This window comes from Osmerus mordax, chromosome 17, assembly GCF_038355195.1.
Source record: "Osmerus mordax isolate fOsmMor3 chromosome 17, fOsmMor3.pri, whole genome shotgun sequence".
Taxonomy (NCBI): domain Eukaryota; kingdom Metazoa; phylum Chordata; class Actinopteri; order Osmeriformes; family Osmeridae; genus Osmerus; species Osmerus mordax.
In genome coordinates, this window is record NC_090066.1 from 4,652,116 (window position 1) to 4,677,340 (window position 25,225).

General features: G+C 48.1%; 1 protein-coding gene across 9 annotated transcripts in view; it reads left to right on the plus strand.

Annotated features, from left to right (window-relative positions):
* celf2 (cugbp, Elav-like family member 2) overlaps positions 1-25,225 on the plus strand; it is a 61,381-nt gene that overhangs the window by 22,210 nt on the left and 13,946 nt on the right. For all 9 annotated transcript variants that reach the window (XM_067254816.1, XM_067254817.1, XM_067254809.1 and 6 more), the window contains exons 2-6: positions 3,480-3,676; positions 9,067-9,149; positions 17,363-17,411; positions 19,503-19,637; positions 23,793-23,872. In XM_067254816.1, the coding sequence (XP_067110917.1) occupies positions 3,480-3,676; positions 9,067-9,149; positions 17,363-17,411; positions 19,503-19,637; positions 23,793-23,872 (544 nt within the window). The remainder of the gene's footprint in view (positions 1-3,479; positions 3,677-9,066; positions 9,150-17,362; positions 17,412-19,502; positions 19,638-23,792; positions 23,873-25,225) is intronic.

Genomic DNA, 25,225 nt, shown 5'->3' on the forward strand with positions numbered 1-25,225 from the left:
CACAATGTCTCTAGCTGGTCCCACTCAAAACCAAGCGGTATGGTAAACAGCCGCTGCCATCGTCAAAGCGCACACACCCACACATACAGGATACATAAAGTACACACACACAGACGCCCCCAAGTACACACGTCAACGCACAAACAGACACGCTGTCGTCAGGCAGGTGTGTGAGAGGGTCTGTCCGTGTGAAGTGCTATAGTGCTGCTAGTGGGTACACTCTGTAGGCCTGTGTGACTGGACTGACCTTGGTGGTTCACCACTGGAGGGGAACTGATGTTTCTCACTCGCGTTGTCAACAAGATTAGTTCCCCCCAAGGAACGCAACACGTTCTGTGAGCATGCTCCCTGTGAGAGGAGTCTGGCAGCTATACCATGTGAAGAACACTCCATTGAAGGAGAGAAATGGAGGTGTGCGTGTGTGAGAGAGAGAGATGCTTTACTGAGTGTGTGTGTGTGTGTGTGTGTGTGTGTGTGTAAGAGAGAGGGAGAGGGAGGGAGGGAGGGAGGGAGAGGGAGAGGGAGGAAGGGAGAGGGAGGAAGAGAGGAGGGATCCAGGGAAAAGCCATGCTGTGTTCAGAACTTGGCTTACTTCTACCCCAAAACTTTGCATCCATCTCCAGGCTTCCTCCCTATCCTTCTCCCGTTCCCTTTCCATTTATCATTCAATATCTCTCTCTCTCTCTTTCACTCTCTTTCTTACTCATCCCTCTCTTGTTCTCTCTCCTTGTGGCTCCCGTGGGCGTACAGCTCTGTCTGTACAGCCGGCTCAGGGACACCTCGGCAGTCTTAGTGAGCCTCCAGCTTCTTCTCCTCCCTGATCAATATAGGCAGACAAAGCTTGGTGCTGTTGCTATTGGTAAACATATGCTCTAGATCACAGCCTTGTACAGCTCACCAAGCAGTGGATAACTGGTCGATAGGGTCGGGTCAGTGTGTGCGCGTGTTAGTTGCACTGACAGTGGGAACTTTACAACTGCTCTTTTACAAAAGGATGGGAAAACACGAGAGTGAGATTCTAGCTAGTTGCCTGCCAAGGAATGTTTCACACACACACACACACACCACACACACATTCACACACACACACACCACACACATATCCAGTCACAGAGGCCATGGCTAAGACTGTAGATCACCCCTCAGTCACGGCTATGGGCTGGAGGGAGACTAGAGTGATGGAAGCAATAGTTAAGCCATTAAGGCAGACAATTGGCTCAAATTGAGAGGGAGAGAGGGAGGAGAGAGAGGGAAGGAGGGAGAGCGAGATGGAGAGGCTATGGCAGGAGGGGATCCACTCAATGGCTTAATCCGTGCCCCAGGACACACTCCCGCTGTCTCAGGCACACACACACACACACACACATACACACAACCTCTCAGACTGCAATAACACCTTGTCAGTCTTGGCCACAGGGGCAATGGAGAGAAACACTCATTCTTTTATACAGAGTACATTTAGCTTCTCCTAGCCATTCCATAACACACACACTTGCACACACACACATATAAAGTTCAGCAGTCCACACACTCACACACACTCACACAGAGAATAGCAATCAGTTATACAGTAACTGTTTTATGAAGCTTCATATGCATTTTTGTAGCCTAGCAAATATGTGTGTGTGTGTGTGTGTGTGCGCACAATGAGCGAGAAGCAAAGGACTCATTCTCTCCTGTATAGAGAAACAGACAGGGTGGGGTGGGGGGCTGTTAAAATGGCCTCCCCTGACACGGACCATTTTGTCTCCTCCCCTTAGATTCATTCTCTTCTCCCGGCCTCGGACAGACACCCAACAATGAGACATTGTCTCTCCCTCCCTCTCTCTTTCTCTCTCTCTCTCCTTCCCTCTCTCTTTCTCTCTCTCTCTCTCTCCCTCCCTCTCTGTTTCTCTCTCTCTCTCCCTCCCTCTCTCTTTCTCTCTCTCTTTCTCTCTCTCTCTCTTTCTCCCTCTCTCTATCTCTCTCTCGCTCATCCCTTTCCCTGTTCCACCCATTACAGTTGTGTGTGTGTGTGTCCTGGGGGATTGTGGAATGGATATACAGCCGTCGTCAGGGCTGAAGCGTGGAGTGTGCAGCCCGTTCATCTCCCGTTAATGGCTCTAACATTGTGGCAACGCTCTGCTTTATGTGTTTGAACGTTGGCCTAACACTTGCCGTTCATTGTGGCAGTTACTCCTGTGCCGTCTCCGACGCGAACGGCCTGGATTTATTGGCCAGTACAGCGAGGAGCGGTTGCCGCGGGGACCCTGGGTGCCTGTTTGCTCACCGGCTCGTTGGGGCGCTGGGTCTTTTATTTGACATGTCCTTTAAGACGTTTAAAGAACTGGGCGTTTCTGCTGAACGCCTTGGTGCTTTCTGCAAGAGATGGATGACCCGTGCTCAAAGGTCTGTACATTTTTCCCTGTCTCCCCCCTTCTCTCTCTCTCTCTCTTTCTCTCTCTCTCTCTCTCTCTCTCTCTCTCTCTCTCTCTCTCTCTCTCTCTCTCTCCCTGTCCCTCCTGTGAACTCTTCTGTGGAGAGGGACTGTGCTGAGGGTTTGGAACCTCACCTCCAGATTGGTTGCAGGTTTCAAGAACGGTTTCTGTTTAGTCAGACTTCAGGCCTGTACGGGGTGTTTGTGTGTGTGGGCGTGTGTGTACTGATACTGTTAAGCCTATTCATGCAGAAGTCCTTGGATCAATTGCAAATGTGACAACCGTTTGAGACTGCTGGACTTTCAATAAAAATCAATGCAGTTGAGAAGACCATTGAAACCTGGTTTTAGAAGGACATCTGAAATATGAAGACTATCTGATTCCTTCTGCTGGAAGACATTAGTTTTCATGACACACAAGGCCAGACTACTTTGTCGTGACTCAACAACAACGACTTCAAATGGAAAGAAGACATTAGGCTAATTCAACTTTTTACAAGTGGTGCTGAACAGTCAATATGAAGTTCTGATGGCATGTGTAGGGATGAATGTTATATCCTGTAATACTGTAACAGAGCCAAAGTCAAACCTGCATTGGCAGTATGCATTCACCCTGATTATCACTCGGCAGTGATTCCACACACACACACACACACACACACAGGTGTGGCAGACGTCATCATGACGTCATCATGTCGCTCAGCTCCCCCCCACACATGGGAACCCAGGTCCGCTGATTCTCAAACGCAACGACCACCTCCAAGCACAGTGTGAACCAGATGCACCACCACAAAGCCAGCTCTCTTACACACACACATGCACACACACACTCAGACATGGACGCACACGGACATACACTCCTACAATCACACACACTTTTCTACGAATGACTGTCCATAGGCACGACTCCCCAGTCCTCAGCAGTCTGTCATTGTAGTCGCTTCCAGTATACAACTGTTGACATGTTCAACCTGACACGGCACATACTTTGCGGTGTGTGATGATTTGATGTGGCTGTTGGAGCAGTTCTTGACGTAGCGCCCCCTGTTGTCTCCCCCTGCAGTAACGGGACGGCGGGGAAGATGAACGGGGCGTTGGAGCACTCGGACCAGCCCGACCCGGACGCCATCAAGATGTTTGTGGGGCAGATCCCGCGGTCCTGGTCGGAGAAGGAGCTGAAGGAGCTGTTTGAGCCGTACGGAGCGGTCTACCAGATAAACATCCTCCGAGACCGGAGTCAGAACCCTCCACAGAGCAAAGGTCAGCACGCACTGTCACACACACACACATACACTCTGTCTCTCTCACACACACAAACAGACAAATATCACCACCCTTACACACGCACACATCAAACCAGTCAATGCATCACTCAGCATTTCACGCATCCAGTGTTCGTTCTCATATTGAGGCGGCCAGGAGTGTAAGCAGTAGGCGAGAGAGTGAGAGAGTGAGAGAGTGAGAGAGAGAGAGAGAGAGAGAGAGAGAGAGAGAGAGAGAGAGAGAGAGAGAGAGAGAGAGAGAGAGAGAGAGAGAGAAGACATGCATGTCTCGAGACACGAACGTCTCGCTAAAAAGGGACAAATGGGAAGATGAAAGATGAAACGCTAGCAGTCCCTCACCTCCACCCACACTCCCTCTTTAGTTCTCCTTCTATCGCTCCCCACCAGGTCTTCCTGTGAACCACGCGAGCGCTCTTCCAGAGACACAGTCTCATCCATTACTAAAGGACGGAGATGGACGTGTGTCAGATAACCAAAGGCCAGCGCATGGTGTTTCAAGTCAACGCATTCTATTCTCTTCTGTTCTGTTCTCTTTTGTTCTTAAAATGCCAAAGATCCTCTCCTCCCGTCCTCCCCTCGTTTTTTCCCCCAGTCCTCCTCCTGTGTTTCTGAAGCGCTCTGTCTCTTTCTCTCAAGCCCTCAAATTTGGGCTGTTTGGCAGACTGATGAGCAAGAGTATCACTTGTAGCCACTTCGGAGAGGAAAACATCCCTATCCTTTTAAAGATGGTAAACCCTCTTCCCCTTTCTCTCTCTCGCACTCTCCAACAACATGGAGGGCTTTAAGAGGAAATGGACCATTTGATTAGATTGGGCTCTTACTAGACTTGTTATTCCCTGCCTCGGAGTGGTGTTGTTGTTTTCCCCTAGTTAAATAAGCACTCTTTTCTCTTATTCACATGCTCCCTCCCTTTCTGTCTCTCTGTCTCTCTGTCTCTCTCTCTGTGTCTCTATCTCCCTCTCCCTGTTTCTATCTTTCTCTCCCTCTGTCTCTCTCTGTCTCTCTCTATCTCCCTCTCCTTGTCTCTCTCTATCTCCCTCTCTCTGTCTCTCTCCATCTCTCTCTCTCTCTCTCTCTCTCTCTCTCTCTCTCTCTCTCTCTCCTGTGGGCTTGGCAGATCTACATCCTCTCATACAGGGAACCAGAAAACCCTCTCTCCTCTCCACAGTCTGAAGCCCATTCTCATTTCCGTGGTGTCAGTGATTCTCTCCCCCTGGTCAGTTTGTTGAATAACGGCTTCATAGGGGTGAGAGAGAGCCCCTCGTTTCCCTGGGTGACCCACAGGTCCCTAGTTCCCTTGGGACTTCAACAAGAGCTGCTTGGATTTTGGAAGCAATGGTTTTGTTCTGTTTGTTTCTTTCCAAACCCCTGACCCGGTAGGTGTGTGTCTGTCTGTCTGTCTGTGTGTGTGTGTGTGTGTGTGTGTGTGTGTGTGTGTGTGTGTGTGTGTGTGTGTGTGTGTGTGTGTGTGTGTGTGTGTGTGTGTGTGTGTGTGTGTGTGTGTGTGTGTGTGTGTGTGAATGCTGTGCAATCTGGGGAGTTTAGTTTGGCTGCTGTTGGTTTAATGTGTTTAGAGTCAATAAACAGATGAGTGGAGACAGGGGGAGTGGAGCTGAAGAAAGCCATTTAGCTGTGTGAGTGCCTGAGAGACACCGAGAGGGGGAGAGGGAGATACAGGAAGATGGAGGTAGAGAGACCGAGGCAGGGGGAAAGAAGAACAGAGTGTGAGAGACAAAATGAATGGTATGCAGAAAAGAGAGAGAGAGAGAGACAGAGGGGTAAACAGAGATGGTCCTCTGACTAAAATAAAAGTTTACATCCCAGGTGTTTGTTTGTGTGTTTGTTGATGTGTGGTGTTGAGAGTCTGTATGTGTTAAGGTGTGTGTCCTGGAATGGTACACTGTTTGTCATTAATCTTGAGGATCCAACCTGTCCTTATCAGACGCAGTCACAGCGAGCACACACACACACACGGAGGAATCTGAGTCTAATGTGTAGATTAGCAGGCTGGTTAGTACATAAGGTTCCAACCGTGATGTCTGGAAGAAAGACATGTCATCAGTAAACACCACCAACCCCATGTTGCACACGTTATCACACACACATCCACACACACACACAAACTCACATACACTCTCACACACACACACATACTTGTTGAGTGTTACCAGACATTCTCAAATTGTTCACTTGACCTGATTCTGCATCATCACTCACAGCAAGGCCCTCTTGGAAATGAGGGGTTTCCAGTTGTGGTTTCCAGGGGTTTTAAGTCCTCCAATGACAGACTTTTATTGTTACAATCAGAACTCAACTGTGTTTTCCCATAACGCAGGGGAAGTGCTCGGCGATTGCTTTATGTCCAACGCAATTATCTCCTAATGGATTCAGTGGAGCCTCAGACAACCTGAGATGGAAGAGTGATTTATTTCACTCTTTCGTAAAGCAGAGCAGCCAATTAGATCGCCGTAACAAGACATTAGCTTTGTTAGCATTCTACCCAAGCCCAATTACAGAACAAATGCAGGTGGATTTTAATGGGGTTGGTGTGTGTGCACGTGTGTACGTGTGTGAGTGCGTGCGTGTGTTTTGCATGCCTCAGTGGCAGAGCTGGCTGCTGGGTTATTAGAGCAGTGCAGTGCTGGAATCTCTCAGTGTGTGTTTGGGGTCGGCCAGAGAGCAGCTTTGACGGTGGGAAGGGCTGGTGTTTTCTCCAGTGAGGGAAGAGGATTTACAAGGTTACTTTGGATGGAGTTGTTCCACAGAGTCAGAAGTGGATTTTCAGACGACTGATCTGCTACAGATATGGATAGGAGCACACAGGGAGGAAATGCACGCTAAAGTTCACTATAAAACTGATAGATTTGAGCCTATAGCACATCTCCCCTTCTATTTCCCTTCTGTCAATCCATTGCTTTCCAGCAGCTTTATCGACTATCCTTCTTTCCATCTCCCTTTCTCTCTTTCTTTCTTTCTTTCCATCTCCTTTTCTGTTTCACTCTCTCAGTCTCTTTCACTTTACCTCTCTGACACACAGACACAGGCAAACTCACCTTAAACGTGTGGTGTGGGCTCCCATCCCAGCTAGAGGGTTATGTGAACAGTAATTGCAGCAGAGTGTAGTTAATGTGGGTCAGAAGCTGAGTGGAGCCTGGGGGCGAGACGGCTCAGCCTGTGTGCTGCGGCCCAGTGCGGAGTTCAGGGACCTGGGTTGGAGCGCCGTTTCTCTTCCATTCTCGCCGTCTCCACCACCACCAGCAGGGCCAGTTGAGCACAGCAGTCTCCCTCTCCTTTCGTCCTCTGTTGTTTGTCCGCCCCTTTCATAAACCCCCCAGCATTTTGCACTTATTCCACACTCGCACTCCAGGATGTCTCTCCCTTCCCTGCCAGTCGTCTGATCCCCACAGTCCTCTTCTCTCTCACTCTCACCATCCCTCTTGTCAGTGGTTGCAGTTTGGTAGAAACATGTTGATTGTGTCCTTGCTGACAGTCTAGGTTTAACGTCGTTGGAGCGGTGATGTTTGGATTTCTTGGGACCAGAAGCAACAGCTACAGAGGCCAAAGTTAGCTAAAAGCAAACTGTCACAACTTAAAACAAATATGCAAACAATCATTAACCAAGTGGAATTCCACCTAATTATCTTTCCATTTTTATATTGTAAATTATTTGGCTACTTTATATTTTATTTTATCTTTTTTATTAGTATTAGGTAGACTTGTACCTTCAGTATAGTTAGACCACATATTTAAGTTTCAGGATTCCTATATGTTTAATATATTCACCTTCCTGCCAAAGTAAATTCCTTGTCTGTGAAAACCTTCATGGCGATTAAAACCCTTTCTGATTCTGATCCATGAAAATGTATTGACCCAAAGCTGCACCCACGTCACGGTTGATGAGAAATTTACTTCTGAAAAATATGCAGCAAAATATGTATCAAACCTAGAAGGCACTGTTAGGAAACCACGGGTTTCCAACCTTTATGCAGTTAGAGATTTCGTGAGCAGCCATCAAGCATTTATGAACAGACACCATTCCTATTCTCAATTCCACTCACACACTCTCTTTCTGTCTCTCTCTCACTCACTATCTATCTCCCTGCCTCTCTCTCCCTCACTTGCTTGCTCTCTCACTCTTTTTGAATGTATAAAACATAACTCATTGCACAGTGTGTGTGTGTGTGTGTGTGTGTGTGTGTGTGTGTGTGTGTGTGTGTGTGTGTGTGTGTGTGTGTGTGTGTGTGTGTGTGTGTGTGTGTGTGTCTGTGTGTGTGTGTGTGTGTGTGTGTGAGGGAGAGAGAAAGAGAGACTCCCAGCAGATAGAGTAGCACAGTGTATCTCCCTGCTCTGAGCCCTGTTGGCCTTCAGGTAAATGTTTATGCTGTCAGACACAGAGAGGGGGGAGAGAGAAATGAAGAGAATGGGAAAGAGGGAGAGAGTGAGAGAGAGAGGCCTGGGTGCCCATTCATATGGCATCTTCTATGGAGGTCTGTGAACACACAGTTATTGGCTCTCTAACAGTGTGTTAGCTGAGAGTGTTTTGACTCTTAAGCAGATGTGGTAGGAGTGCTGCAGGGAGTGTGTGTGTGTTTGTGTGTGTGTGAGGTCCACACCACTCTTTGATCCTTATCCTGACAGCACACCACCTGGGACAGTCCACCCCATGCCACATCCCCACCCCTTCTAGACCCTGCTACACCATGGGAATCATAATGCATGCTAATGCTTCAGCTATGCTAAGAGCCAACCTTCCCCAACCCTGGTACACCATTGGAATCAATATGCATGCTAATGCTAACGCTAATGCTGTGCTACGAGATAACCTTTACTAACCCTGCCACACCAGGGGAATCTAAATGCATGCTAATTCTACTGATGGGCTATATTTAGATCTAACCTTCCCATAAATATTTAGAATACCTTCACTTGTAGATGATATCCTCCTGTCTCCTCACAGGTTCTGCAGTACTGGATTCACAGTAGCTGGATTCACAGTACACTTCACTGGGGCTCAGCTAAATGCTCTATGCAGTCAAGGCTGAAGAACTGTAGTGATTTAGACATGTGAAAATAAAGTCAAGTCTGTCTTAAGGCCAGTGATTTTACCTGACTGAGCTATTTTGCTTCTTTTACCGCTGACTGGCTGTGTTACAGAGCCTAGCTGGGCTGCATAAGAGACTGCTATGTCATGTGTAATGAGGAGGCCTTCACTTTCCCCTTCTCTCTCTTCCTCTTCCCTCTCTGTCTTCACATCTCCTCTAAACCTTTTCTTTGTCAAGGCAGGCGTTTTAGAAGTGATGTCAAACACGATGAATAAAGTGTAATGTCTCATGAACTCATCTTGTTTTTTTCTCAATTCTTCCCCAGGGTGCTGTTTTGTCACATTTTACACAAGGAAAGCTGCCCTTGAAGCTCAGAACGCACTGCACAACATAAAGACCTTAACAGGGGTGAGTGTGTCCTCGATCCTCCGTCAGACATCCCACGCTCCCCTGTTATCACTATGTGGCAGTGGAAACCTGGGGCCATCTCCCATCACTGTGCCAGGTGTGTGAATGTGTGTTGGTGTATACGTGTGTGTATGTGTGTGTGTGTGTGTGTGTAGGTTTGTGTGTGTGTGTGTGTGTGTGTGTGTAGGACTGTGTGTGTTTTACTCCAGGCTTCTTGGCTGTCTCCTAGCCTGGATGTTAGCTCACACCTCCAGTGGGGACTGCAGCTGCTCTGCTCTGGCCCTTCGTGTGGGTCCAGGGAGCTCCAGGAGAGAGGTGACTTGGCTGAGCTCTTCCCTCCTGTTCTGGTAGGCCTTCAGCCTCTCCTCTAGTGGGCGTGTGCAGGCCCAAGGCTCTCTTGGCTGGGGCTCTTGGCACTCCGCTGCTGCCTTGGCTGTTTTGTTCTGCTGGAAAGCCATCGATGGCGAGTCTGTTCTCCTTGTGCAGGTAGAGAACGCTCAGCTTGGAGAGGATGAAGATGATGAATCGCAAGAGCACTCAGCCGGTCTCAGCGTTAGAGCCTGGAATTCTTTAGCTGAGCTCGAACATACAGTACCTACAGAAGGGCAAACGAGGACAGGTGTAGGACAAATCGCGTTGGTTTTCTTAACAATATAAGAACGCGTCACGGGTCTATTTTCTATTAAAAGTGTGCTGTCACAGTTAGCCGCGGGGCTGGCAAATGCTCTCATAGTTTTAGGATTAGGGAAACGTGAAATTGACCTCCTCTCTCCTTCTGTCCGCTCCTCCTCTTCCCAGCTGGCTGTGGAGCAAGCTGGCAAAGTGAACACTCCAACACACACAGGGTTGAATCAATAGAACCATAATCAGAGCACATTGATAGAGTTTAGGTGGCTTATTTATCTCATTTACAAAAGCATTCTCTGGGGTCGCTGGGGCAATGCAGCACCGCAGGCATGTTTAAACGTGATGAAAATGCGGGAGAATATCTATCCAACCTGCCTCTGTCTGGCATGGTGGAAGAGAGAAAGAGATGAACGGAGGGCAAGAAAGAGGGAGAGAGGAACACAGAGGCCCGAGACAGAGAGAGACACATCCACAAAGGTAGAGCGAGAGACCAGTGAAGAGAAGTCGAGTGAGATACAAGTTGAGGGAGGGAAATATAAAAGGAGACATTAAGAAATGTAGTTAATGGAAATGAAAGGATGAGCGAGAGAGAGAGCAGAGCGGGGAAGAGAAAGGGATGGGAGGAGAAGAGGAGACACTGTGGAAGGAGAGGGGCGCAAGAGAAAGAGAGAGTGAGAGAGCACCAACACGCTTGGGGGCAGAGCAATAAAGGAGAGCAGTTAAAAACCAATACCTGCTTATTAACTTCCTACCTCTCCTGTACCAGAGAGCAGAACGCTGTTTATATTGGCTCTGTTCCTCTCCCTCATTTTCTTTGTCTAAACCAGAGGCCCTGACAGGGTGCAATGCAATCACCGCCGAGTTGGACGGCGGCCATGTTGGAGTAGGGCACTGGCAGAGCTGACTTGCGGCCATGTTGGTTTAGGGCAGAGACAAAGTTGGGTTTCTGCCATGTTTGAGGACGGCATTGAGCTGGGGACTGTGGAGTCTGGCATGGTGGCGGGGCCATGGACATACAGTAGACCTAGATACAGAGACCAAGACAAATTTCCCTGAGCGGGACAATAAAGTTCATCGTATCGTATCGTACCTCCAGCTCTACTCAGACACACAACAATAGCTTGGAGGACTGCAGGGTCCTGCCAGATCCCCTTGCTGAGTGACACATAATGGCAGCACAGCCTCCCTCCTCATAGCTCCCCTCCCCTCTCTCTCTCTCTCTCTCTCTCTCTCTCTCTCTCTCTCTCTCTCTCTCTCTCTCTGTCTCTCTCTCTGTCTCTCTCTCTCCCTCTCCCTCTCCCTCTCCAAGCCTGCAGAACACTGAATTGCAGAGACTGTTGTGTGTGTGTTTGTCTGTCATGTGTGTGCTTCATGCTTTAGTGATATGGTAATATCTTATTAATCATGCAAAGGTCAAAGGGATGGTAAGTATGTAGTGTAAACATACACACACATTCACACACACACACACATCCAACAGGATTGGGTAAGACTGCAAAGGAACTTCAGGGTTGAAGTGAGGGTAAGATCAGTTCTGAAGGAACAGCAGTGTTTTTCTAAAAGTGTAATTGCGGGTTGATGCAGCGCTAGGGAGCCTGTCGCTGGAGAGGCTGGTTTCCAGTTCTTATGGTACCACTGAGTCCAGGTTTAAACCTTCACCCTCTCTGCCTATCTACTGAAAACATGCTGCAACTCCTGCGGTGACTTAAGACCCTCCCCTGCTGAAGCAGGCCTCCACCCCCCACATCTCTCCCACTCTTACACACACACGCTCATTCAACGGTGTAGGATTTTCACACACACACATCCCCATCAATTCCACCATCCTTCGCACTCAAGCACACGCACACAAACACACACACACACACATGCACACGGCGAGTTAAGGCCTGTCAGGCCTGTCCGCCAGACAAGGTTGTCTGAAATTTTCCACTAAATTGAACTCTTTCATTAGCGTCTGACAGATGTCTAAATGGCTGGTGTCTCCCTGTGCCCGAGCCTCCAGTAAACCCCCTGTCTTCTGAAGTCTGCTCGAGGGGGGAGGGGGAGGGCAGGGAAGAAGAGGACAGGGGGGAGGAAGAGGAGAGGACGACGGAGAAGGACGGGGGTAGAGCTAATCTAGGACGTGTCCTTTAGAGTGCCCTCCAGCTGTGAGAGATCCCTCCCTCCTTCTTGCCCTCTCTCACTCTCTCTCTCTCTCTTTCTCACTTTATTTTCTCAGTTTTTTCTTCTTCTCCATCTCTATGTGAGAGATCCAGAGGATGAAAAGATCTTTGATTCATAGTTTCTCTCAAGGATATTTCATTCTCAGTATGAAAATGCTAGGCGAGGGGAAGGGAGGCGATGGCAAGGTTGAGGGTGAAGGGGGGGGGCCTCAGACACGATCAGTCGAACGCCGCGTCCTTGATGCAGGCTGATCAGAGTGCTTCCAAGCTCTGGGTTTGATAAGGAGAGTGGGCCTCATTAAAATCCAGCATCACACCGAGACCACACACACACACAAACACACACACACATACAAACACACACACACACATACAAACACACGCACACACACACAAACACACACACACACACACACAAACACACACACACAGGTCCCCACCTCCTTTGCCTTTAAGGTGGCGAGGTAATTAGTGCTGCTTCGTTGCTGGAATACAGACCCTGTGTTGTGTGTTGATGTGAGGAGGTGCTCATCAAAGGCCTATCTCCAGTCTCACAAATGAACAGTTCTCAGACAGGGCTATCTTTTAATACCACGTGTCACTGTTCATATGAGTGTGGTTGGAATGTGCGGCCTGTCACATTTGATGCGTGAGTGTGCTTGCGTAAGTTTGTTACGATATCTGTCGAACTTGACTTGGCGTGTGTATGTGTGTGTATGATGTAGGTGGTTAGTTATGTGTCCAGTAACTGGACAGTGTTGTTTGTACAGGTGTGGAAGCCTACACAGCACTGTTTCACTATGGTATTGTTCACTATGGTTTTAACCATAATAGTTTTCGTCACTATGGTTTTCATCAGTGCATTAATAACAGAGCAGAAATGCCTGGCAGGGCCTGTGGAAGAGAGATGAGCTAACTCTGTCAGCGTGAGCTACTCAGTAAAACACATTAAGGGAAATCAGGTAGCTGAGCGGTTAGAGAATCGGGCTAGTAATCTTAAGGTTGCAAGTTCGATTCCCGGCTGTGTCAAATGACGTTGTGTCCTTGGGCAAGGCACTTCACCCTACTTGCCTCGGGGGAATGTCCCTGTACTTACTGTAAGTCGCTCTGGATAAGAGCGTCTGCTAAATGACTAAGTGTAAATGTAAATGTAAAACCAACTCAAGGCTTAGCTGAATCTGGGCCTTGCCGGATCACTGAACATTTCCTATTAAACCCTCATTCCTGTGAAGGTAGCGTAAGCTCAGAAGCGTTTAGCTTGTACCTGGGTCTAAACGTCTGAGCCTTGTTAAGACGTTAACTGTCTTATGTGGTGGCTCTGGGGCATCAAACATTCATGGAGCAGCCTGGAGAAACTCATGCAATCAAAAGCAAGGTTAGACCTAACACTGATGCTGGTGAATATTACGGTGTAGAGTATGGATGTAACTGTCTGTTCCTGTAAAGGTGTGTGTGTGTGTGTGTGTGTGCGTCACTTTCAATCCAGTCAGATGCAAGCAGCAGTAAGTCTAGAGTAAATAGTTACCGTTTTTTGTATCGGAATTCAACAGACCACATAAGCACACACTTCCACCCTCTCTCTCACTCGCTCACACATGCACACACACACCGCTAACCCCAAAGCGATGTCATTATGGACGCTCATTATAGGAATCAATTTAATTAAGGGCTGTAATTGCCGTAGTGAAGCCCAAATGCTATCGCAAACAAGACTGGAGAAAGTAAACCTCATTGACGCGTCGCTTAGTCCAGTCTCTCTTTCTGTGTGTACAATTATTTAACAGCAAAATATTAATCGCTTGTTTCAAATTAACTTCCTCACCCTTCCTTGGCAGTCTGAGTTGATGTTGGTGTTTAAGTGTATTGATTTGAGTAGGGAGGGGGTGTAATGTAGGCTAACTATGTTAAATACTTAAAGTACTTAGCGTCTGCGCTACAAAGCATTACTAATTCAGGATCCCTCACTCACTCAGTCAGTTTCCTGCCTGTGGGTTAATTGTTTACCAAGGAAATTGAACTGGGGGTAATGCAGGGTAACTGGGTGATGAAAAGGGGATATTACTGTACCAAACAGACTGGGAGCTAATTTATGTTTTTTAAGGAGAGTGAAAATGAAAGTTGTGTTCAGCTGTCAAAGTCTGTGTGTGTGGGTGTGGTGTGTGTGTGCTTGTGTGTGGTGTTAAGTGTGTGTGTGGTGTGTGTGTGTGCGTGTGTGTGTTTGGGCTGGGTCTCAGGCGTTGGTCAACTCTATTGAATCCCGACTGTGAGGACCATCTGTCTGACTTTGTGTAAGCAACTCACCGTCTCACCTTCAACCCCTCAGAGGTGAGAGAGAAAGAGAGGGAGGGAGGGAGGGAGAGAGGGAGAGAGAGAGAGGCATAGAGTGAACCGTGTGATGAATATGCAGAAAGCTCGTGAATGAACTGCATAAGCAAAGAGAGAGGTTGGATAGATGAAACACTGACATGCACTGAGGGATACCACAGGCTAAGATAAATACAAGAAAAAGAAATAGCCTGGCTGTCACATAAGTCATATGACACGGCTGCTTTCGAGATGCTGACTTTTGGCAGCTAGTATAAGGGTCTCTCTCACACACACACACACACACATACACATATAACACACACAGATATAGAACACACGCTCACAAACCAACACACACAAATACATGCTTACACACACACACAGACTTTACATACATATACATACACAAGATAACAATGTTTCTCTCTGTCTTGTACGGGCTTTGGTTTTTCAATTGGCTACCTATCAGCTCAACTGGCCTTTCTAGCTCTGGCTCATTCCATACGGGGGGGGGGGGGGGGGGGGGGGGGGTCAAGGTGGGAGAGTTGGGAGTGGTAGGCCATAAGCATTTAGGGGGTGTAAAGTTTCTAGCACACCATGTACTGAAGGGAAATATCTAACAGGCTGCAGCCATGGAGCGCCTGAACCTGAATGTGGTGTCAGGTAGTGCTGGGGAGCGTTGGGAAGAATGGAGAGGAAATAGAAGTGATAAGTAGATAAGAGCTATGGAGAAAGAGGTCACACAACTGCAATGTCAACAGCTCATCTGACAGATAGACACCTTGCCAACTGCTAACCTGGCACCGTGTGCCCTAACTGGGGGATAGAGGCTGGAGAGAGAGAGGCCAGAGGAAGAGAGGCTGGGAGATAGAGAAAGGCCAGGGGATAGAGGCTGGAGAGAGAGAGGCCAGAGGAAGAGAGGCTGGGAGATAGAGAAAGGCCAGGGGATAGAGGCTGGAGAGAGAGAGGCCAGAGGAAGAGAGGCTGGGAGATAGAGAGAGGCCAGGGGATAGAGGCTGGAGAGAGAGAGGCCAGAGGAAGAGAGGCTGGGAGATAGAGAGAGGCCGGGGGATAGAGGCTGGAGAGAGAGAGAGGCTGAAGCAAAGTGGCTGAAGAGGAGAGAGGCTAGAGGAACAGATGCCGGGAGATTGAGAAAGACTACGGGATGGAGGCTGGGGGATAAAGAGAGGCTTATGGGATGAAGGCGGAATGGTAGAGAGGCTGGAGGATAGAAATGCTGGAGGAATAGAGGCTGAAAGATGAAGGTTTGAGAGAGACCAGCCTTGGGGAAAGACAGTGGGAGAGATGCAGGTATATAAGCTAGAAGAAAGATGTTTCTAGAGTTCTAATTACCAACCACACACACACACACACACACAAACACACACACAAACACTGTTGGAAAAAGGTAAATGTCACCACAGACTGGGTGTCTCTGTAAATATGGCTAACAGATCATGTTCAGAAAGGAGAGGGGGGGGGGTTGTGGGTGGAGGGTCCTGTGGAGAGGATAATGAATGACAGAAGGGCTGCTCCAGGGCTGTCAGCGAAGAAGAGACGGTGCTGTGGAATTGTGGGATGGTGGAGGGAGAAGGCTTTTGTGTGAGGAGCTGCAGGAGCTCTGCCAGATCAAACACAGCAGCGCCTCCACAGGCCCGCCCCCCGCTAGGCATTCTGGGTAGACAGAACTGGAAAGAGACATTAAAAACCCAGAATGAACAGCAGTTGTGTGTTTGTGTGTGTGTGTGTGTGTGTGTGTGTGTTTGTACTGTGTGTAGAACTATAGACATCTTTAAATAACAGAGAACAATAAATATCTCTACTTAGACAATTCTATCCATATGTACCCTCAGTGTGTGGGACCATCTAGCCCAGCCTGTATATACTTACGCCACACGATCATATCACACCTCTAACATAATAAATAGCGTGTACGTTACAGACATACATGAGCGTGCCTCATTTATGGATGCTAATATTGGTTAGATGTGACCTATCCGTCTCCGGGGCAACCGCAGGTCACAGTTGAGTAAGCAGCAGTCTCAAGGGGACAGTTATTTCTGGAGACCTCCATCATCTGATCCTCTGGAGCTGTGAAGTGGCAGCAGAAAGGCCGGGGGTCGCGGCTGGGCCCGGGGGTCAGCGCTGGCTACCACCTGCAGGCTCTGTGGCTCACCCTGGGTCAGGGATGAAAAGCCGCGTAGAGTGGAGGAGTTGCTGTCGATGATGGGAACAGACTGAGGGCAAAAGGGGGAGAAATGGTAGAGGGTGAGAGAGCATGAAAAAAGTATAGGAAAGAGAGAGAGGGAGAATTGTGTGTGAGAAAGGGAGAGAGAGGGGGAGAGAGGGAGAGAGAGAGAGAGAGAGAGAGAGAGAGAGAGAGTGTGAAAGGGCAAGAGGGATAAAGGTGTTTGATTGAGTCAAAGGATCAGAGCCTTACTTCACCCTGTGACTGTTTTTAACTGAGCCAGGGGCATTATGGGTAAGACATGATGCGTCATACAGACACACATGACACACACATACACCTTGCAAATGGAACAAAATCAAAATCTGTCCAGTGTGTGTGAGTGTGCACACGCGTGTGTGTGTGTGTGTGTGTGTGACGGAGACAAGGCCTGGCTAGCTGAGTGTGATTGATACCGGGCTAGATTTGGAGAATTACTGTCATTCGTCTCTCTGCAGATCAAACAAGAACATAATCCCCCATAAAAGAGAGAGAGGGGGGGGGGGGTGTTCGAGCGAAGAATGGACAGGCAGACAGGGAGATGGAGAGGGAGCGAGTGTCAGAAAGAGGGAGTGGGAGGGAGAGAGAGGTGACAGAGCTCGTTTGTCTGTGAAGTGTTTGCTTGTTTTCACCAAAGGGAATCCAAACAACTCCCCCATCAATCAGCTCTATTAACCTGCAACATGGGAGTGGGAGAGGAGCCTTGTCTGCTTCACACACACACACACCACGCGCACACACACACACACACTCACACCTCAGACTATCATACTAGGTGTGTAAGGGATGATGATGAATATCTTGTTTACCGTGTGTGGTGGCCAGTGTGTGATAGCTGGACAGTCTGGTAGCTCTCTCTGATCATGTGTGTGTACTGTCTCTTCCAGATGCACCACCCCATTCAGATGAAGCCTGCAGACAGCGAGAAATCAAATGGTAAGTGAAATCCTAAGTCAACACACACAGTGACATACACCTCACACACACAATTGTCTGCCTCCTGTGTCTTTCTCTGAAAACGTTTCTTGGTTTAGAATAAAATGAATGAATTCCGAATGAATTCATTCATTGTGAGAATTCTATGTTATATTCTGTACTGTGGTGTGATACAGTTTGTGTGTGTGAAAGACAGATAGAGAGAGGAAGAAGTGGATCAATATGAATTATTAACAGGCAGAGAGGAAGGGTGCAGAGAGGGGGGGCAGAGGGGGGTCAGAGAGAGTTGAACAGTTTGCCCCTGTGGTGAACCAGCCTTTCTTTGAGTCCCCAGTGTCCTCTCTCACCCCTTAGTCTCTCTTCCTAGTATGCAATCTACCTCTCTCTCTCTCTTTTACAAACACAAACACACACAGTAACACACATATTCAGACAGTCACCGCAGTGTTTCAGCCTGGAATCTACCGTGGGCTGATGTTGCCGATGATAAAGACTGATTCCATCTTTTGGAATGTTATTGCCATCTTGGCAAATGGCCAAGGATGTAATCCAAAAAATGTGCCCAACAATGACAGCAGAAGTAGAGAGTTAGTGAGACAGAGATGCAGTGAGAGAAAGAGAAGAGACCACTCTACTCCATATGGGGAGAGAAAGAGAGACTACAGCCATAAGCGGTATGACAGCCCATAGTCATAACTTAGATCTCAAAGCTCCTGCATGTGCAATCTACTGCTAGAGAGTATCATCCACCACAGAGAGATCCCATTCAGCTTAAATATGAGAAACTCTAATGAACCTACTACTCCTATCAGCCACTCTGCTGATAGAAGATGAAGAATCTCCCTATAAGATAACTCTATCTTGGTAACGATGATAGACTTTAATAAATCTAGCTAGCTCCACCACCTTATACTGTAATGAAATATAACCAATGAAATATATCCATCTTGTTAATGATAATAACCTTTAATGAAACATTATATAATATAGTCTTTCTAACATTGATGGATTGTCTTCAAGAGCTTTATTAGTTTGGTCAATCAAAAAGCTAGTGTGTTTGTGTGAGGAAGAGAGAGAGAGAGAGAGAGAGAGAGAGAGAGAGAGAGAGAGAGAGAGAGAACGAGAGAGAGAGAGAGAGAGAGAGAGAGAGAGAGAGAGAAGAGAGAGAGAGAGAGAGAGAGAGAGAGAGAGAAAAAAAATTAACATAATCTTCGGGAAGCGATAGCTTTTCAATGACACCAGTTCAATTTAAAGAACAATTCCTCATCAGTAGTGTATCTGTGTTTGTTTTTATTTTGCTTACTCTGTATCGATACGCAAAGTAAATTAATTACTGTTCTGTAAGAATTGTGCTAATCTCTCTCTGGAGTGATGCACACTCTGTGTAAGAAGTAGTTGGGGTCTTTGAAACAGCACTTATCTTTCCTGTGTATCCCGACGGTTTGTATTTAAACGCACAAACAATTCAAACAGCAAAATAAACAAGTACGCTATTGATTTCCCAGAGTGCAACAGACCGCTTATCTCTTTCGCCTCGCGGTAAGAGCTGACAGTTTCCTCATTAAAAATGAATTGGATTAGCATTGCATTGAATGTGGGGAACACACACACACACACGTCGTACAGAGGGGGGGAATGCTGTGGAAATAAAGTGATTGGGTCAGAGAGAGGAGGATCACACAGGAACCTTGAGAGACAGAGAGAGATAGAGGGTGTGTGTGTGTGTGTGTGAGAGATGGGAGGTGCGGGAGAGAGAAATAGAGAGGGGCGAGAGAGAGAAACAGAGAGGGGCGAGGGAGAGAAATAGAGAGGGGCGAGAGAGAGTCACAGTGTTGGTGTTGAGGTGTTAATGAGACATTGATCACAGCTCGCAGATGGCATGATGAAAAACTCATCTCTCTCTCTTTCTCTCTCTCTCTCTCTATCTTAATGTTTTCTCTCTCTATATATCGCTCTCTTTCTCTCCGTCCATCTCTCTCTATATCTCTCTCTTTCTCTGCCTTTCTCTCTCTCTGCTTTTCTCTCTCTCGCTGTCTCTTACCCTCTCCCTCCTCTCCTCTTTTTCACGTCTGTTCTGTCGTTCCTCTGCAGCTGTGGAGGACAGGAAGCTGTTCATCGGGATGGTGTCTAAGAAGTGCAATGAGAACGACATCCGAGTCATGTTCTCAGCATTCGGACAGATTGAGGAGTGTCGGATCCTCCGAGGCCCAGACGGACTCAGCAGAGGTGTGTGTCCTCGGGCCCGTCTCCATCCGTTAACACACACACACACACAGTCTCACACATACACTCTCATCCCAACCCCTGACCCCTCACCCTGCGCCCTTCTCCCCTCAAACAAGCCCATCCTATCTCCCCCACACTTCCACACACCCCATTTCTGTCCCTACCTCGCCAGGCTATCATGCACATCTGAGCACCTTGGAACGTCTGCAGAACAGAAGAATTAACCTGAACACATGCACTTACACACAAATTGAACCTGACTCTGCTTCACCTAACCCTAAAATGCTCTTAACCAAGCTTTCTATTGGAAAACCAACTAAACATTACTGGTTATGTGAACATTAGTGATATAGTTAAATACACGTGTGAAGTAGACAAGGACCTGCCTTCTACAGGATAGAACAGTCGTACACACATCGACTGCGGTCAGTCTGCAGGTAACCTTACAAGAAGCTCCACACTCCTTCCTCTTCCCCCCTTTCTCCCAACATCCTCCTTCCCCCATGCTTCCCCCACTGCTGTCCTCCTCCCCCCTCCCTGCCCCCCTCCCTCTGTGGTCTCTGTGTGGGAGGAGATGGGGGAGCCCGGGGGGGAGGGGGGGCGGTCCTGCCAAACCAAACTGTCTGTCCTGCCGTCACACAGAGCTGTCACCTGTCAGTGTCACTCAGGTTTGGCTGTTGCTGTCGGTCATGTACCTTCTCTGTGGGTCTCACTGTTGTCATGGATGTGACGACTCTCGATGTTGATTGTCTTATTTTTCTCTGTACGCCTCTCCTTCCTTTCTATTCTCTCTCTTCTCTCGCCTCACTTTTTCTTCCTTTCTCAAGGTGCCTCTAGCCTCCTCGATCTCATCAACGCACTCCCTCCTCCCCCCCAGTCCTTCACTATCCTAGCATCCCCTCTCCCTTCTGTCTTTCTTGCTCTCCCTCTCCTCTTCTCTCTCTCTGTTTCTCTGTCTCTCTGTGTCTCTCTCTCTGTCCCTCTCTCTGGCCTACACTGTCCTAGAATACACCCCCGCTCATCTGTCCTCTATTCAGCCATCTCGCATCTAACTCCTCCACACCCACCCTCCTTCCTCTCCCGCCCCCCCTCCTCCCCTCTCCTTCCTCTCTCTCCCTCCCTCCCTCCTTTTTCCACTCATATATTTTATCTTCTTGAATAACACAATCTCACGGGGCTATCCCTCCTTCGCTTCAAACACAAACCAACAACAGCCGCTTAGCAACACGTCCAGCCCAGTCTGGTCCGTGGTGCGGTCCAGCCAGTAAACAAGAGTGCCAGGTTGCAGATATTTAGGCCTTCAAGTGGGTCTGTCTGACGTCCCGGAGGCCCAGGGTTCCAAGCTAGCGCAGCACGGTGCACACTAATAAAGCTCCATATCAATCAGAGCCCAGCTAGCGCTCCAGAACTCGCATCACCAGCCCAGCTATTAATAACATATGGATCAGACCACTGGTGGATGGCAGGGGCCTGGGGATCTACCCTACTTTCATTAAAGGACTGTTCTCCTTGTCGTCACAGACAGAATGCGGCCCGTGAGGTATTTATAGGTGCAACCCCGTCCCGTCTCCCCCAGGAGAGTAGGAAACAAGACTTGCGATGCGACGCAAACGACTTTTTTATCAGCTTTTTATCAGGCTTTCGTGTTAATTGATTTGGCATGGAGGAGGAGGAGGAGGAGGATTAGGAGTGCGATGGAGAGGAGGAGAAAGACTAGCAGGAGAAGAAGAAGGAGGTTTAGGAGGAGGAGACGGAAGAGCAGAAGGCGAAGTCGGAGAAGGTAGACACGGGGAGGAGGAGGAGGAAGAGTAAAGAAGAGGAGGAAGAGGAGGAGGAAGAGGAGGAGGAAGAGTAAATAAGAGGAGGAGAATAAGGAGTTTAAGGAAGAGCAGCAGGAATAGTAGAAGGAGAAGTGAAAGGAGGACAAAGAGGATTAGGAGGAAGAGTCAAGTGAAGAGGAGGCGCAGAGGGGAAAGAGTTGTAGAAGTAGACGTCGAGGAAGGTTCTTTGGAGCTGTTTCGGATGTAGAGAAGGGTGAGCCATGTTTTGAGGGCAGAAGGCTGGGTGGACTGTATGGCAGTCCACCCTGACTTCCACGTCACCAGTGGTGACGTGGAAGTCAGGATCCAGTCAGGACCAGTCTGGCAGGTCAGCCCAAACGGGCTGCCTCCCTGGTACTGAGCAGAACTGGGTCGGACAGTATAGACAGAGGACACACCAGGCGATCAAACCCATCTGAGAGGAGCCCAAGTTACTGTAGACGGATGTAAGTTTAGAACTTCCAGCCCAAAGTGGAGATCCTATGACCTGAATGAACGGATGTCGTCAAGTCCGTGTCTGGGTTTTAATGAAAGGGTCATCCCCATTCCTTTCAGGTTTACCCTAGAGAACAGAGCAAATCTTCATTGAGGTCTCCAACCCTAACCCACACACTAGCATTCCATGTTCTGGGTACTCGGTATAGTGCAGATCACGTAGGGCTACTAGCATCCTTTACCCTCCACCCAGTTCTATCAGCAGGGTGACAGGACGTCAATTCATAAACCTGTCTCTTTAATGCATCTGACCTTCACATCCTCCTCGTCCGTCCCTCCCTCCCTCCCTGCCTCCCTGCCTCCCTGCCTCCCTGCCTCCCTCCCTCCCTCCTTCCTTCCTTCCTTCCTTCCTTCCTTCCTTCCTTCCTTCCTTCCTTCCTTCCTTCCTTCCCTCCCTCCCTCCCTCCCTCCCTCCCTCCCTCCCTCCCTCCCTCCCTTCCTTGCTTAAACATCGCTTTTCACCGCACCCTTTCTCTCACACTTGTCTACTCTCTCTCTCTCTCTCTCTCTCTACTCTCTTTCTTCCTCTCTCTCTCTCTTTCTCTCTCTCTCTGTCTCAATTTTTGTGCCCCCAACACAGTCATGACAAGTTGATTTCTGACTTTCTGTGCCAGCTGCGTATATGCACATGCATACAGTATGTGAGTGTGTGTGTGTGCGCGTACGTGCGTATGAGCAAATGTGTCTGTGTGTGTGTGAGACGTCGACCTGGGGATGGCTGTGTGTGCTAGGCTACGATAAAGAGAATTGTTGAAGCACTTCTCATCATCTCTCTCACCTCCCCTAGTCAGAAACCTTCAACCTAGAATAACCTCTCGAGAAAACCAAAACAAGCCAACACCTCTCAGTATCAACAAAAACCTGACAACGTTCATGACATTCGTTCACCATTGATTGGATGAAAAATATTGTCAATTAGAGTGTGGAAGGGGAAAGAGATCCTTAGGGAGAAAACCTACACCCCCACACGCCCCTCCCTCTGGAATTACTTCATTTGAGCTGATTTTGATGTGATTTCTATGGAGCTGCATTCTCCATCAGGCCCCAGGGACTGTCAGTGCCCCCCTCTTCTCTCTAATCCCCCTCCCCCTCCCAGAACAGGAGAGAAGGATGAGAGAGGAACGAGAGCTCAGGGGCACCTAATCAGATACGCAAAAACAAGCCCAAACGAATTCAAATCGCTTTCATGCAAATTGGGGTGATTTACATTGTGGAGAGAGAGAGAGAAGGGGGGGGGGAGAAAGAGAGCGGGAAAGAGAGAGAAAACAAAAAGAGAAGAAAACAGAGAGAAAGAAAGATGGAAAAAGAGGGAAGGAAAAAGACAGACAGATAAAAGAGGATCTTACTCAGGTGTAACTAATTCTATCTTTGCATAAGAGCAAGACAGCCATACAATGAAGAGATAGAGAGATTGAGAGAAAAGCGCTTCATCCACCTTATTTCCATATTAAAGTCATAAACAGCCATCCCCATTGGTTCACCCCCAAGAAAAAATCTAAATTAACCAATCAAAAGATGTGCTGCTGATTGGACAGCATGTCATGACTGTGGTTGGGGCTGGGCGTGGTCGTCATGACACTATGCCTGTTAGCTGTGGGCTGTTGTTCCTTAGCGACTGAGAACAATGTTGTCTTGCCTGTTTAGACGTTCTCTGTAAAATCTCTGTTTTGGGTTTATAACAACGACTTGTCCAACCCTTTTGTCTTGTTTTGTTTTTTCTTGTCTCTTCCTCCTCTTCCTCCTCCCTCTCCTCCTCCACCTTTCCTTATCCCCAATGTCCCCTCCCTTCCTGTTCCCTCCCTCCCGCCATCCCTCCATCCCTCCCCTCCCCTCCCTACAGGATGTGCGTTTGTCACGTTTTCTACCAGGGCTATGGCACAGAATGCAATCAAAGCCATGCACCAGTCTCAGACTATGGAGGTACTGTACCCTCGCCCTTCCTCTGCTCTATACCCCCTCTATCTCTTTATCCATTCTCTCTATCTCTCTCTCCATCTAACTCAGTCTCTCTCCATCTATCTCTCTCCATTGTTATCTTTCTCTCTCTCTCTCTCTCTCTCTCTCTCTCTCTCTCTCTCTCTCTCTCTCTCTCTCTCTCTCTCTCTCTCTATTATCAGTGCTGTAACATCCTCATCCAAAATCTCAAAGTAGGACAGAAAGGAAAAAAATCACCCCCCAACTTTTACACACTGAAAAGGACACAAACGTAACTAGAGTTCCCTCCCAGTCCAGTCCTGTCTGAATCACTAAAGCCCCTGTCTATCAGGCCGGTACCCCTGGCCGCCACAGACAACATCAGCAACGACCCCAGATCCCAATGAGTAGTCTGTCTCCGTTAGATATGACAGGCAGCTTTACAACATTTAGACAGGACCCCCATCAGTCACCCTGTGACCCTATGACCTCCATATTGTCATGTTTCCAACATTTTGATACCCTTGTCAACATGGAGCTGGAGATGACAGGACTGGGATTGGGAGAAAATGACAAGCCCTGCGTGTGTGTGTGTGTGTGATAATTACATACTGTATCAAAGGCAGAGGACCATTGACACTCACCCCAGTGACCCTCCCATTATAGATGATCATTATAATCATCCCTTATTGATGGGCTTTGACCCTGACAGGAAGAGTACTGTCTGTAGTTTGTGACTTCAATGTGTGTGTGTGTGCGCGTGTGTGCGTGTTTATGTGCATGCAATGTGTGCATTTGTCTGTGTGTGTGTTTATGACACACATATTATCCTGTACACCTTCAGCAATACGGGTGTTTAATTCCTGTTTATTTGAGTTATCCTCACTCTAAGCAGTCATTCAGCACAAGGACCAGAGCAGATCTGTCTGCTATCCCCAGCTTTTATCACACACACATAAAGACCCAAACAGGACGCAGAGAATATGACTGCGGACAATGGTGGAAGTGCTTCATTTCCATCTGAAAAACATGCTGTCTGACTCTGGGCACATAAATTGCCACATCCGGAGGTTTTTTATGTTCCCCAGTTTGCAATTTAAAAATAATTACTTTGGGTCCAAAAGAGAGGTTGGTAAATAGAGTTTGGTTATTGTCTCGTCTCTATTGGCCCCAATGTCTTGGATAGGGGGGGATTGTGTTTGTTTGTGTGTGTGTGTGTGTGTGTGTGTGTGTGTGTGTGTGTGTGTGTGTGTGTGTGTGTGTGTGTGTGTGTGTGTGTGTGTGTGTGTGTGTGTGTGTGTGTGTGGGTGTTTTTTGAGAGGCAAGGAGAGAGACCTATTCACTGATGGCCTTGTCACT